The 13,743-nt window shown below is 39.8% G+C and overlaps 1 protein-coding gene across 2 annotated transcripts in view; it reads right to left on the bottom strand.

The window, feature by feature from the left end:
* LOC133387281 (arf-GAP with SH3 domain, ANK repeat and PH domain-containing protein 2-like) overlaps positions 1-13,743 on the bottom strand; it is a 66,624-nt gene that overhangs the window by 32,148 nt on the left and 20,733 nt on the right. For both annotated transcript variants that reach the window (XM_061631756.1, XM_061631755.1), the window contains exons 12-18: positions 11,228-11,315; positions 10,283-10,331; positions 9,006-9,169; positions 7,209-7,342; positions 6,087-6,178; positions 3,388-3,577; positions 1,649-1,734 (exon numbers count right to left, since the gene is read on the bottom strand). In XM_061631756.1, the coding sequence (XP_061487740.1) occupies positions 1,649-1,734; positions 3,388-3,577; positions 6,087-6,178; positions 7,209-7,342; positions 9,006-9,169; positions 10,283-10,331; positions 11,228-11,315 (803 nt within the window). The remainder of the gene's footprint in view (positions 1-1,648; positions 1,735-3,387; positions 3,578-6,086; positions 6,179-7,208; positions 7,343-9,005; positions 9,170-10,282; positions 10,332-11,227; positions 11,316-13,743) is intronic.

Below are 13,743 nucleotides of genomic sequence, written 5' to 3'. Positions count from 1 at the left end.
CCCACTCAGCCAGTCCCTCTCTGGCCTTTTTTATAAGGCAGGAAGGGCAAGGGTCCAGCAGACATGTGGTGGCTCTCACCTCTCCAAGGATCCTGTCCACATCCTCAGGCTGCACAAATTGAAAAGAATCCATCAATATTGGACAGGCAGGCGCCAAAGTTACATCCCCTGAGACTGTATCAATCCTAGCATCTAAGTTGGAGTGAATCTGAGTGACTTTACCCGCAAAATGTCGTGCAAACTCTTGACAGCGGGTTGTTGAGTGGTGTATATTATCCTCTCGGTGGTCCGAATGTAAAAGACCCCTAACCACTCGAAACAGCTCCGCTGAACAACTCCCCGCAGATGCAATGGAAGCAGAAAAAAAAAATTTCTTTGCTGTCCGTACTGCCACGGAGTAGGCCTTCAAATAGGCTCTAGCCCGTGTTCTGTCATACTCGCTCCGAGTCTTCCGCCAGTGTCGCTCTAGTCTCCGTCTTATTTGCTTCATCACCACCAGCTCCTTGGTGAACCAAGGGGCAGGTTTGGCTCCACTATGTGAGAGGAGACGCTCAGGAGCGATCGTGTCCACCACTGTGGCCATTTCCTCATTCCAGAGGTCAACCAGGGCTTTGACAGGATCGCCTGCCAAGGTGGCAGGAAAATCCCCAAGAGTCCTCAGGAACCTATCTGGGTCCATCAGGCTCCTGGGGCAGACCATCCTAATCGGTCCCCCACCCTTGCAGAGGTTCTGAGTCCCAGTGAGTCTAAACCCAACCAGGTAGTGATCTGTCCATGACAAGGGAGCCAAAAAAAGATCCTCCACACCAAGATCACCATCATCCTTCTCCACACAGAAAACAAGATCCAAAGTGGGACCAGCAGCATAAGTGGGGCCAGTTACTACTTGGGACAGACCCATGGTTGTCATGGAGGCCATGAAGTCCTGAGCCACTCCTGATATGAGTAATGAGCACTTCATTTTTACACACACACACACACACACACACACACACACCACGCCAAAAAGCATCAAGTACATCTACACTGCTGCTCCAGCTGTTCAGGTGTTAAATTCTGTCTTATGTCTGAGGCATCGATCTTTTAATTATATAACCAAATAAAAATACATGAATGTTATTGTTAACAGTATTTTCAGGGCTAGGGACCCAGAAGACAGGATAACAGGAGCTGAGGTATAGGATGGCTTTCAGCATGGACCAAAGGCAAATTCACACATGCATGCTCAGCACTGGTCTGGATGGCTGCATCCTCATGGTGATTTGCCTGAAGGAACAAGCCATCATAGATCAACCACCAAAGAATGAATGTTCATATCACATTCAGCTCAATAGAGAGAGTGCTTTTGTGAAAAAAGAAAAAGAAAAAAATTATTGTGGCAGAAGAAAGCCCCAAGAGAGATGAAAGAGGTAACAGTTGTTCAAGTCCGAAAAGCTTTTTTTACCCCAGGACAATACAGATGTCTTTTTGCAAGGAAATAAAGAGAATGTGTCTTCGAACTGTGTCAGTCAGTTGAGGTTCATCAAGACCTGTCCATCAAGAACCCATCACCTCCTCTCACTCAAGGCTTTTTTTTTTTTTTAACAAAATATTCAATAGTAGGTCTTGCCTCATTTAATCTATCAAGAGGTCTGTAGAATCAACTTACCTATTCTGCACCAAAAAATCTACAATATGTAAAGATGTTCGGTCACATACTAGAACTGCCAGATGCAGAAGTGTCTCTCCTGGCTCCTTTAAAGAAGAAACAAAGTGTTTGTGCAAAAATGTTTTGCTCTTTTCTTGAAAATCAGTACAGTTCTAGCCTAGCCATTGCTCATTAGTATCATGGTAATCACTTCTCCAGGGCATTCATTTCTCCCCCCCCCCATCAATACACTCCAGCAAAATCTTCAGAGGAAAGTTTATGCAGGCCCTAAATGATATTTTGCTATATTCAGTTCCTTGCATAAACCTCGGGCTAATCTACATGGTACTTATAGTTTATTAATTTTATTAAAATGTTTATATGCTGCCTGTTATGCAGGCATAGCAAGACAGTGCACAACAATATAATAAAAATATAAATATTGTTATTTATTATTATTTATTAGATTTATATCCTGCTCTTCCAGTCAGAGCCCAGGGAGGCAAACAGAAGCACTAAAAACACTCTAAAACATCATCAAAACAAACTTTAAAACCTATTAAAACAAAACATCCCTAAAAATATATTAAAACAAAACATCTTTTAAAAAAGCTTTAAAAACCTATTAAAAAGTAATTACAACACAGATGCAGATGCATATTTAATGATAAATATCATTAACAACATTAAAATACAGCAAAGTATAGTAGTTCTGTTATTCTTTCTCCCTGACACCTTTTTTTACAATGCGAAACAGCTGCAGGTAGCTTTAAAGCTTAGTGGAGGATAGAAGGGACTGCTTTGCCCTGCTAGCCATTTGTCTGCTCAAAATCATCCATCCAAGCTACTTTTCCACCCTTAGGAGAAAAGAGGATCTGTAATCACGCTGGGCTCCTACTGGGAGGAAGGGTGGGATATCGTCGTCATCATCGTCTTAAGCAAAAAATGGCTGGCAAGGCTAAATAACCCCTCTTCCCTCCCTTCTCATTCTCTACTCAAAATAGCTAAGCAGCCTCTCCACTCCCACCCTCATCTCAGTGCTTCAGTTCTTGATGCCACCGGCTGCTGTTTAGCAATTAAAAAATACCCAGCTGGGGAAAAGAACCACAGAACTACCCATAAAGCAGGACTTGCCAATGTGGTTTCCTCCCATTGTAGCTGGACTGCAACATACATCATCCCTGACCGTTGGCTACAGTGGCTAGGGCTGATGGGCACCATGTTGCTGTCTCTGACATAACATGTAGTTTGGTCAAAGGTGTGAAATCCTTAATGGCTGAAACAGAAGGGTGATCAAACTTCTATGCATTCACTAGTGAAGAAGATATTTTATTAACTTTTTTTGCAAGCATAGATGATACGAAAATGGGAGGGAGGCAATAAATGAAATGCAAGATACAATGGGAGGAATGCCTATAACACTTGCTGTGGCAAAGATACTGTGGCATGCAATGATACGGCAACATGAGCCCTGGGTGCTGCCAAGTCAAAAGGTGGAAGAGGAAATAACGGTGTTTCTTCATTGTGCAAGCAAAAAGCCTTGAAGAAATAGCCAAAGAACTAAAACAATAAGATTCAGTGATTCAAAGCTGATTATCATCCTCAGCATATAGTTAAGAAATCAGTGCCTCCTTATGTGGTTCATTAAAAACTGCTCTGCAAGTGAAGGGACCTGTGTGCTTCCCCACTGTGGCACTGCTGGTGGTACCTCCACTAAAGCAAAGATGCATTTGTCAGCTCCTGGAGAGAGGAAACCTCACCTGCCTATACTCCAGAAGGGGCTCACTTAAATCCAACTTGTCAGCATATGCCTGAAGCAAGATAAATATATCCTTCTCTTTGACAGCATCCTGCAGGTCCTTGAGCCTGGCAGCTGGGCTCCCCCATGTTCTCTGAGCAACATATTTCCTATCAACATACTTGGAAATGATGAAATCCTTCCGAAAAGTCCTATAATGATACAAGGCACAGATAGGGAACCACAGATTTGATAATTTGAAGGCGCGTTTTGATGAGCCACCAGAAAAGCTGTTGTCAACAAAGATCTCCTACACAACAATTAGAGGATATGGGTTCCTCCAGATGACTGATTTATTGAGCATTCATCTTGATTTGCTTACACAAAGCTTATATGGTGGTTATATGTCTAATAAAGACTGTAACTGGTCTTTACTGAGCATTCGTTCTGATTCATTTGTCAGGAGGTTATATGACAATGAGCATTCATACTGAATACATCCTGATTTGCTTGCACAGTGGTTATACATCTTCCTGTTAATTATTTGTTCATCCCACATTTTTCAGTGCATTTCCCTGTCACTTTCCTAACTGCAAAAAGTTCTTTTTTTAAAAAAAAATGTGGAGTTGTGCCAGGGCAACAGACAACTATAATCTATTTTAATAGTGCAAACATAGATTTCCATTATGCACTTGAATCCCTCCTACAAAAAACTAACATCCTGGAGTATGGATGGGTGAGAAATTTAATTCAGTTCACATTTAAAGTCGAATTTATCCAATTTGCACTTTCTGAAACAATATGAGAACCGAAACACAGCCATCCTTTGAAATTCACACTTTTCCAAATTTTGCAATGCAGTTGTTCATCTAAGCAATGTTTTAAAAATGCATACATTAGGGGAAAGTATGCACAAAATGAATATAATGATGAAAACAACATACCACATGCATTACATTAGGCTATATTGCTTGCAAAATGTGTATATTAATCAAAACTGCATACAAAAATGTATTTGTTTGGAGAAATTCGCACTAAAATGCTGGACTTTCATTTTTTTAAAAAAATTGCAAATTGCTGCAGAACTGTGAAGAACTGAATTTAATATTAGAAAAATTAGAAATGGAGAGAACCAAAATTGACAGATTTTTCCATCCCTACTCTGGAGGCAAGGCATGTCTTTTCTTTCCTCTCCCCCTGCTCTGGCTTCCCATCCCAGTCCTTTTTGCCTTTTGTCATAGCTTCATAGGGAAAGAAGAAAGACATTTTCAGGATTTTTGTCTCATGAGTGCCAAATGTCACACGTGCTGAGCCATACGGCTGAAGGATCAGAAGGTCATGCAGTCCAATGGCTCCACTGGTGATGAATCAAAGAGATGAATCAACGTGTTTCTTATTTTAGAAATCTTCAGCCATGTTCCAGTGCTCCAATGTCAAGGTGCTCTTATCAGTTCACAGAGCTGACAGGGACAAGTTTATGTCATTTTCTGTACATAACAGGGTCCCTATGTTTCATCTGAGAGTGGGGGCAAGTCAGGGTAAAAAATTATCAACATTTCTCCAGGGCTCTTTTTATGCACCAGGTTTACACCAAAACAGCAGTACAGGAAAGTCAGTGTCTCTGGACAATCTCTAAAGCACAAGTTCTCAAATGTCAACCCACATCCTTATTACAAATTAACTCTACAAATTTAACCCACATAGTTTATAATATATTATGGCACAAGAAGAACAAGGCATTAACAACTTATTCCTATAAATTAGTTCATCATAATCTTCCTATGGGGAAACCATGCTATCTTATTGTTTATTTGTTATCTTCTCCTACATAGCTAATAATTCCATCTTTTAAATATTTATTATTATAGGACCTTGCATACCAAAGGGAAGAATGTTTGCCTTCATGCCCTGCTTTTTGGCTTTGCAGAGGCACCTGGTTGGCCACTGGCCAAAACTGGATAATGGACTTGATGGTCCCGTGGGTCTGATCCAGCAGGGCTCTTCTTATGTTGACAAAGTAAAAGATTTATGGTAATACCAATTGCTTTTATTTTAGTTTTTCCTGTTATACCATCTTATCACGAGGTCCATTCCAAACAACATAGGAATCGGACCTTTAGTGTTGTGGTGCCTACCCTTTGGAATACCCTCACCTTAGATGTGAGACAGCCACCTTCTGTGTTATCTTTTCGGCATGTACTAAGACCTTTCTCTTTCAACAAGCCTTTGAAGTAGAGAACTTATCCTAGTCTGTGTCTGTGTTGGAATTGCTTTTTAAGATGTTTTAAAATATGTTTTGTTTTAATATATTTTAAAGTTTGCTTTTAAGATTTTTGGAGTGTTTTTAGTGGTTTGCTTGCTGCTCTGGGCTCCTTCTGAGAGGAATTTTATTATTATTGTTATTGTTATTGTTATTGTTATTATATAATATAATAATATATAATATAATAATATATAATATAATATAATAATATAATATAATAATAATACTTCCAGAGTTGTATGATAATATAAGCACTTAATGCATATGATTAAATAAGCCCTCTGTGAAAGTTCTTGTCATATTAAATTTGACAATCTCAAAGGTGCCACCAAACAGTTTTTAAAATCTGATTTGAGGCATAATGGTTAGTATGCTCTTGTTCTCTCCCCGCCCTCACTCTCCACTATTCTCATTCTTTCTCCAGAATAATAATAAAAAACAGAATAGAGATCATTTACATTGCACTGTCCGTGGAAGGCTTCAGTGATGCGCTGGGCAGATTGGCTTCAACAATGTCATTAAATTGTGAGTTTCCAATATTTTTAGCCAACTGCAAAACAAATAAGATATAATTTAACATAGGAGAAAAATAGAGCTAAGTAATAGAATCATAGAATAGTAGAGTTGGAAGGGGCCTATAAGGCCATCGAGTCCAACCCCCTGTGCAGTGCAGGAATCCAAATCGAAGCATTCCTGACAGATGCCTGTCCAGCTGCCTCTTGAATGCCTCCAGTGTCGGAGAGGCCACTACCTCTCTAGGTAATTGGTTCCATAGTCGTATGGCTCTAACAGTTAGGAAGTCAATGGTAAGCATATGTATGTCAGCATGCCGCATCTGGGATGGGTCTTTGGAGACAGAGAAAGGTTAGAGTAGGAGAAATTTTGAAATATGGAAACATTTGATTTGTATCTCTGTGCTATTTATGTCCTGCTGAGGTGCAAGGAGGAAAGAAACAAGAGACACTGATTTAGCAGGAGAGGTAAAGCCATTGTAAAGTCACAAAAAGAGGCAGACTGCAAAAAAATGGGGTAAAGAAGAGAACTGCAGAACTACTGAGAGAATGTTGCACCCCAAACTAGGAATGGAGGAGAAATTTGATTCAGTTTGCATTTAAAACTGAGTTTATCAAACTCTTTCTGAAACAATATGAGAACCGAAACACAGCCATCCTTCAGAATTGGCACTATGCATATATTAGAGGGAAATGTGAATAAAAATGAAGATATTAGTGGAAATAACATACAGAAATGCACTATAGTAGGAGAAATGGCTTGCAAAAATGTGTACATTAGTAAAAGCTGCTTACAAAAATGTGTTTATTAGGAGAATTTTGCAATAAAATGCTGAAAGGTTTCACGAGGATTTTTTTAAAAATCCACACATTGCTGCAGAAATGTTGAGAACTGAATTTACAATTGGAAAAATGAGAAAATGAGAGAACCAAAACTAACAGATCCTTCCATCCCTACCCCCAAGCCAGCTTAGTAAAAAAATGAATCATTTGTACTGGGAAGGGGTAATGCCATCATGATTTTTTAAAACAAGGTGGTGGTGGTGTAGAACAAGGTCAGCCCCTTACCAGAAGCTCTGAGGTTGCCAGCTTGTCCAAGGCTAGTGACTGGATACGGGAGTGATGAACACCCATCTCTCGGTGAATGCCGGAGCATTCAATGCAGATCAGGATTCCCAAATTAATGGAGAGCCAAGCTGGGTCTGTGTAGAGTGAGCAATCACATGATAGTTATTTGTCATTGTGCTGAAGATGATGGACAATATGGCAAAACACTCTTCACACATTCAGCTGACAATGTGTACCCAACACTTACAGGTGTCCTCAAAAATGTCAAGGGAAGGGATAAACTGTTGCTCATAATAGTTAGTTTCAAAGCTTCAATCATATAAAAATGAAATAAAATAAAGGCTATATTCAACTTTTTTAATGCAGTCTGTCAACAAGAAATTAGGCCAAGAGTTTTATCAAAACAGGAATGCCACAAAGCCAGGGGCAGCCAGAGCACAACTCCCTAGCATTCCTAATCTATCTGTTACAAATTATAGAATACCTCATACTGACAGAGTTTGAAATTTAATAGAAAAGAAACAGGCAAAAACAAAACAAATGCGCAGACTGGAAGTAAACTCTAGTCAACCTGGAAAGAAAGAAAGGAAGAAAGCGTTTTTCAAGTCATACATTAGCCCAGGAGTGGGAAACTTTTTTCAATCCAGGGGCCACATTCCCTTCTAGACAACCTTTCAGGGGCCACATGCCTGTGGTGGCAAAAGTGAGTGGAGGAACACATGTTAATTTACTCACACATCTCTCTCTGTCCTCCATCCAGGCAAGCAAGAGGCATAATCAAAGTTCAAGGATACATTCCAGCCAGGCAATAACACTTGAGGAGGATGCAAAGTAGGGGAAGTGAGGGGTGTGGCCTGGGGAGAAGCAGTGTGGCTGGGGAGCATCCTGAGGGCCCTCTAGGGAAGCCTGAGAGTGGCGTTGGTCCTGAGGCTCTCCATCCCTGCCCACTGGGCTACGACCCACTACTGGGGTGAAGCCTGACTAAGGCGGGTTGGAAAAGCAGCACTACCACCAAACAAATAAATGGCTAAAAATTAAGAGATGGGTCACTAAATGCATGTGTGGGCTAAAGGTGGGTTGCAGTGCTGAAAAGGTTGAAGACAACTACATTAGTCCCTTTCAGATGGTCAAGAAAAGCTCATAGCAATAAACGTAGCAGTCCCTGTGCTCAAATACATCCATTGAATTTATGAAAAGGGATATTCACTGCAATATTCACTTAGTCTTCCACAGAACTGCATTTACTGAGAGAAGAGGGTAACTATGAATGTGCAAGCAAAACTGTCCTACTGATTTCTCTCTCTCTGCTTGCATATTCCTATCCAAACTGCTGCTCTCCTTTCTCTTCATGTCTTCTGCTGCCTCCCAGCTATTCGTCCCTCTCTGAATACTTGCACTTTCAGTAATTTTTCTCCTAAATGGAGGTAATATCATCTACACACTTGAGCTCATTAGCACACTGGTTGGAACGTTTTCAGACTTTTAATGACAACGTTAATAAAGAAATATCATTCCCCCCCACTGTTTCTCTATAGCACAGCTGGACATAGAGTTCTTACTGCTTGGATGTCATGCATGTTGCTCATTTCTACAATTTGGTTATATACTCTAAGGTAGTCTTCCCCAACCTGGTGCCCTCCAGATATTTTGAACTACTACTCACATCATCCCCAGCCTGGGGCTGATGGGAGTTGTAGGCCCAAAAATCTGGAGGGCACCAGGTTGGGGACGGCTGCTCTTAGCCAAGGGTGTTGCTCAGGGGCAAAATGGGAAGTAGCCAGGGTCTCCTTTTGGCACCTGATGCTGAGCAGTCACAGCACATGCTGTTTCCTGGCATATGCTTTATCTCCTCGATGATAGTTCCAGTCAGGTCCGCCATGCTGCACCCCTCCCTGCCTTGTGCTTGTTTGAATGCCACGTTCAGGGCCTCTTCTTTACTATTGCTGAGGACAGAGACCCATCTGCAAGGCAGAAGGAAACTACTGTCAGATGAATGGAATTTCCTCGCTCTTTCAGTAGGTCAGCTGTCAGTACTGCATGGCCTGCCACATGTGAAAGTAAATAAAAAGCACAAGTAGTAAGGAATTTAATGTAAAGATCCTCCCCATGTGTGTCACTTCCTTAAGCAAAGACATACAAGGCAACAAATTAGCATGAAGATGGAGCGCTACCACATTATAGTGGTGTTAACATACTTTGCTAAGATGAATGGTGTTGGACCCATAAGTGGAATGGTCCTACCTGCATCTGGGCCATTATGACAGGGGAGGAAAACCTTTGATCCTCCAGTTATTGCAGGACTACAGCTCCCATTATTCCTGATCCATTGGGCATGCTGGTTGGGGCTAATGGGAGTTGGAGTCCAATATCTGGAGAGCCACAGGTTTCCCATTCTTGTCCCCAGGAGTCCACATGCTCATGTATTTGTGCCAAGTCATGGTTTGGCTTAGCATGACATGTGAACCAGGCCAGTGAATTAATATAAAAATTAATCACACAGTAAACATCTAATTACTGGAATTATTGGGTCATTTATCTGATGCAGGCTTGTATGATTTGTGACACATTCACAAACCATGGATTGTGGCTTGCCAAGTTTGTCACAATGGCCAGATGCAGTCCCAGGCAGATAGCAAAAAAAGATTTCTCTAACCCCTGAGAAGCTGCCATATAAGACTGGTGGGCAGCATTTGGCTTATTGGGTCATTCCCATATTATTTATTCATTTGACATATATGTGTAGCCTACTCTCTAACCCTAAAAGACCTCCCAGAACAATTAAAATCAAAAATTTAAAACAATGAAAACTACAGAATATTTCAAAACATTAGCAACAGCAGTAGATGTTAAAGTCACTTAAAACACCATGCCAGTACTGTACAGAAATAAGAACATCTAAAAGTCTACAGTTTATACATTTCTAGCACCAAAAATATAGCAGAATTTGCCTGAGACAAGCCTCTCTTGGTAGCATATTCCAAAGGCAGATGCTGCCACTGAATAGTTCATCGTTTTTATTATTATTTATCCCATCTGCCTTAGGGCTAGCTCCGTTCCTCCTTCCCAGTGCTTACATGGTACACTCCTGCTCATCCTCTGCCAGAAAGTGGTATGTCCTATTATCTGAAATTTAAAAAGCCACAAGCAAAATAAGAGAAGTTTGTATTTAAAACATTAGCAGAACAGAAAATAACAGCCCAGAAACAGGTATTTCCACATGCCTAAACTTGGAAATTATTGAATCCCCCATCAAACCATCAGCTGTAACTAGGAATGGAAGGATCTGTCATTTTTTGTTTTCTCTGTTTTTCATTTTCCTGATCTTGAATTCAGTTCTGCAGCAATTTGGATTAAAAAAAAAACCTTCATGAAAATTCTTCAGAATTTTAGTGTGAATTTCTCCTAGCAAACACATTTTGCAAGCAATTTCTTCTAATATAATGCTTTTTGTATGTTACTTTCACTAATATATATTTATTTTTATGCAGCCTTCCCTCTGATATATGAATTTTTGTAAACATTGTTTGTTTGGTTGGCTGGTTCGGGAATTGTACTGCAAAATGTGGATAAGTGCTCATTTCAAAGGATGGCTGTTCTTCAATTCTCATATTGTTTCGGAAAGTGCAATTTTGATAAATTTGGCTTTAAATGCAAACTGAATTGAAGTAAACTAGCTGTAACCAAGTTTTGTTCTTGGTTTACCACAAAGAGAGAGACAAACCCTGAGCTTATGCCCAGGTAATATGGCAGCAGCAGAATCAAAGGAGGAGTGAAACAGCCACAGTTTTGGCTCTGGGGACATGCACATGTGCTCATTCTCACTAACTCTGGTTTGGCTTAGCATGACATGTGACCGAGGCCACCCAGTGAGAAAGGAATGACACAGTTTCACACTGTAAATAAGGTCCAGGCTTAAGACACACACTCTCCTCCTCTCGTCCCCTTCTGTATCAGTCTTTCACTATGAAGCCCTATAGAAACAGGTTGCTCTATGAAACTCTTATAAAATGGGAACTTACGTGAAATAAGATCAAAGCACTTCTTGTCATCCACATTTAGCTTCACTTGGCAAGTAAGCAAATTCAGCTTGACCGGAGGGCGATTTAGCTAGTTAATGGAAAGAAAATAAAAGAAAAAGATAAGTCAGTTTCAACAGTGTCCAGCTGCAATCCTTTGCAGCCTTGGGTGATAAATCCCACTGACTCTTGTGGGACTTGCTTCTAAACAAACAAACATAAGATAGGACTGCCAGTCTTACTTCACAAAAAGCTTCAGGTCACCAGAAATCACAGGAGCACCATCTGTGATACCAGTTTCATTGCACCCACTTTGACCACAAATAGTGATTGTATCCGTATCCTTGCCTTCACTAGCAAAAGTACAAATGGCAATTATATTTTAATTTCTTACTTCCTAGTATGCTCACTTTTGTAAACAGACATGTGCTGTACGCAAATAATAGTTGGAAACAGTTTATACAGTGTCTGATAAGGCAGCCTCACTGTCGGGTCTTTCTGCCCAGATTTGTGATTGGCAACTCAGGGGAGAGCAGGATAGGGAACCTGTGACCCTCCTGATGCTGTTTGATTACAATTCCTATTTTTCCTTGCTAATGGGAGTTTAAGTCCAACAGCAGATTATGGCCTAAGCATCTTTCTCTTTACTTCCTCTCTCCTTTTGACTAATCATCAGCTTCTTCATGAATCAATATCTTTATACAACTATCCTAAAAAGAAGCACGTTGTGAAACTAGAAATGAAAGGATCATTCAGACTTTCCATTAGTCACTAAAGATACAGGATAAATTCTTTCAGTCTGCTTTTTGTAGTAGACCAACCCAATCCTATGTTCCTGAACTTGCTTTCGGATTGGAATGCAACTCTTGGTCAGCTTATGTACTTCTCCAGATTTTGCAATGCAGTTTCAGTCCCCAAAAGTGCACAAAATGTGTTTCATTTTATTTATTTTACAGGATTTATATACTGTTTAATCATCCATAGCCTCTAAGCGGTTTACATCTTTTAAAAACGAACATTAAAAACAAGTTAACCTAAAATATATCAAATTGTGAAATCAATAGTTACTAAACCATCCATGACCTCTAAGTCAGGGGTTCCCAGACTGTTCTCTGTGGACCACCAGCAGTCTACAAGATTCACTCAGATGGTCCATGGCATGTCTGGATTTTTAATTACATTTTATTGCTTCTTTTATTTCTTGTATTGTATTACAATTTGAAATATAGGAGGCTCCATCTGCATTGACATTTTGCTGACTCCTGAAGACACACCTGCTCAGACAAGCATTTCCCTGCACTTGAATTGCCAGCTTCATTGCTTGTTTTTAACAGTTTTAACTCATGTTTTTGACTGGTTTGTATTAAGGAAGTTCTCATTTTTTAATTGTAATTTGGTATTTTAATTATGTGTGTATTTTAAAATTGATTTTATGCTGCAAACCACTTACAAGCCATTTTATAATAATAATGACAACAACAACAATTTGAATTCCATACCATTTAGTTCTATATGTGAAATAAAAGAAGCAATAAAAATAAAACTGCAAATTATACAGCATCTACAACAGTGCATTACAATTGCTACAATTGCTATATTACAGTTGCTACAAGAAGCAGGAAAATAATTAACTGGCCTGCCCTCAGCAATTTTAGAGTGATCCAGGGGGGAAAAGTTTTGGGAATCATTGCCCTAGGTGGTTTGCATAGAATATGAAATGTTCTTTAAAAATATTGATAAAATTGAACTTTAAAAACAAGTTAACCTAACATGTATCAACATATATGTAAAATCAGCAGTTGTTTAAAATGTACATAATAAAATAAAATTACATGTTAAATTTACATGTCTGGATAGACTTGACTAAATAATATAGTCAATTAGCAAATGTAGAAAACAACACAGTGAAAGTGCCTGCCTAATATCAATGGGCAGGGAGTTCCAGAGAACAGATGCTGCCACACTGAAGGATTGATTCCTTGCAAGTGCAGAACAAGCATTATGTGACACTTGTAAAAGTGTCAGTTCCACAGATGGAAGTTGAATGGACATATATGATGGGGTAAGTAGAGTGATCCAAAGCTGTTAAGGGCTTTATTCCTTGAATCAAGTAACACCTTGAATCTGACCCGGTAATAAATTGGCTGCCAGTGCAGAACTCTGAGCAGGGTTTAATATGCTAACAGAATCTTGCTACTGCCAGCAATCATACTGCAGCATTCTGCACTAACTGCAGTTTTTGGATCGACTGCAAGGGAAGCCCCACATCTAGTGCATTGCAATAATCCAGCCCTGAAGTTACCAATGCCTGGACTACTGTTGTCAAGCTATCCCAGTCCAAAAACATTTATGTTAAAGATATGTACAAAATGTGTATTTTGTGGAACAGATGAACTGAAAAGCATTGAAAAATGTATGTTTTGGGGCAAGAATATGTACAAAATGTGTACAATTTTAATGCAGGCATTTCATGCATTCTTTGAGAAAATCTGCTAAACACAAGAAGGAATGGATTATGC

This window comes from Rhineura floridana, chromosome 6 (assembly GCF_030035675.1).
Source record: "Rhineura floridana isolate rRhiFlo1 chromosome 6, rRhiFlo1.hap2, whole genome shotgun sequence".
Lineage (NCBI taxonomy): Eukaryota > Metazoa > Chordata > Lepidosauria > Squamata > Rhineuridae > Rhineura > Rhineura floridana.
The sequence above is the reverse complement of the archived record's forward strand: the minus strand, read 5'-3'. Positions and strand labels throughout refer to the sequence as shown.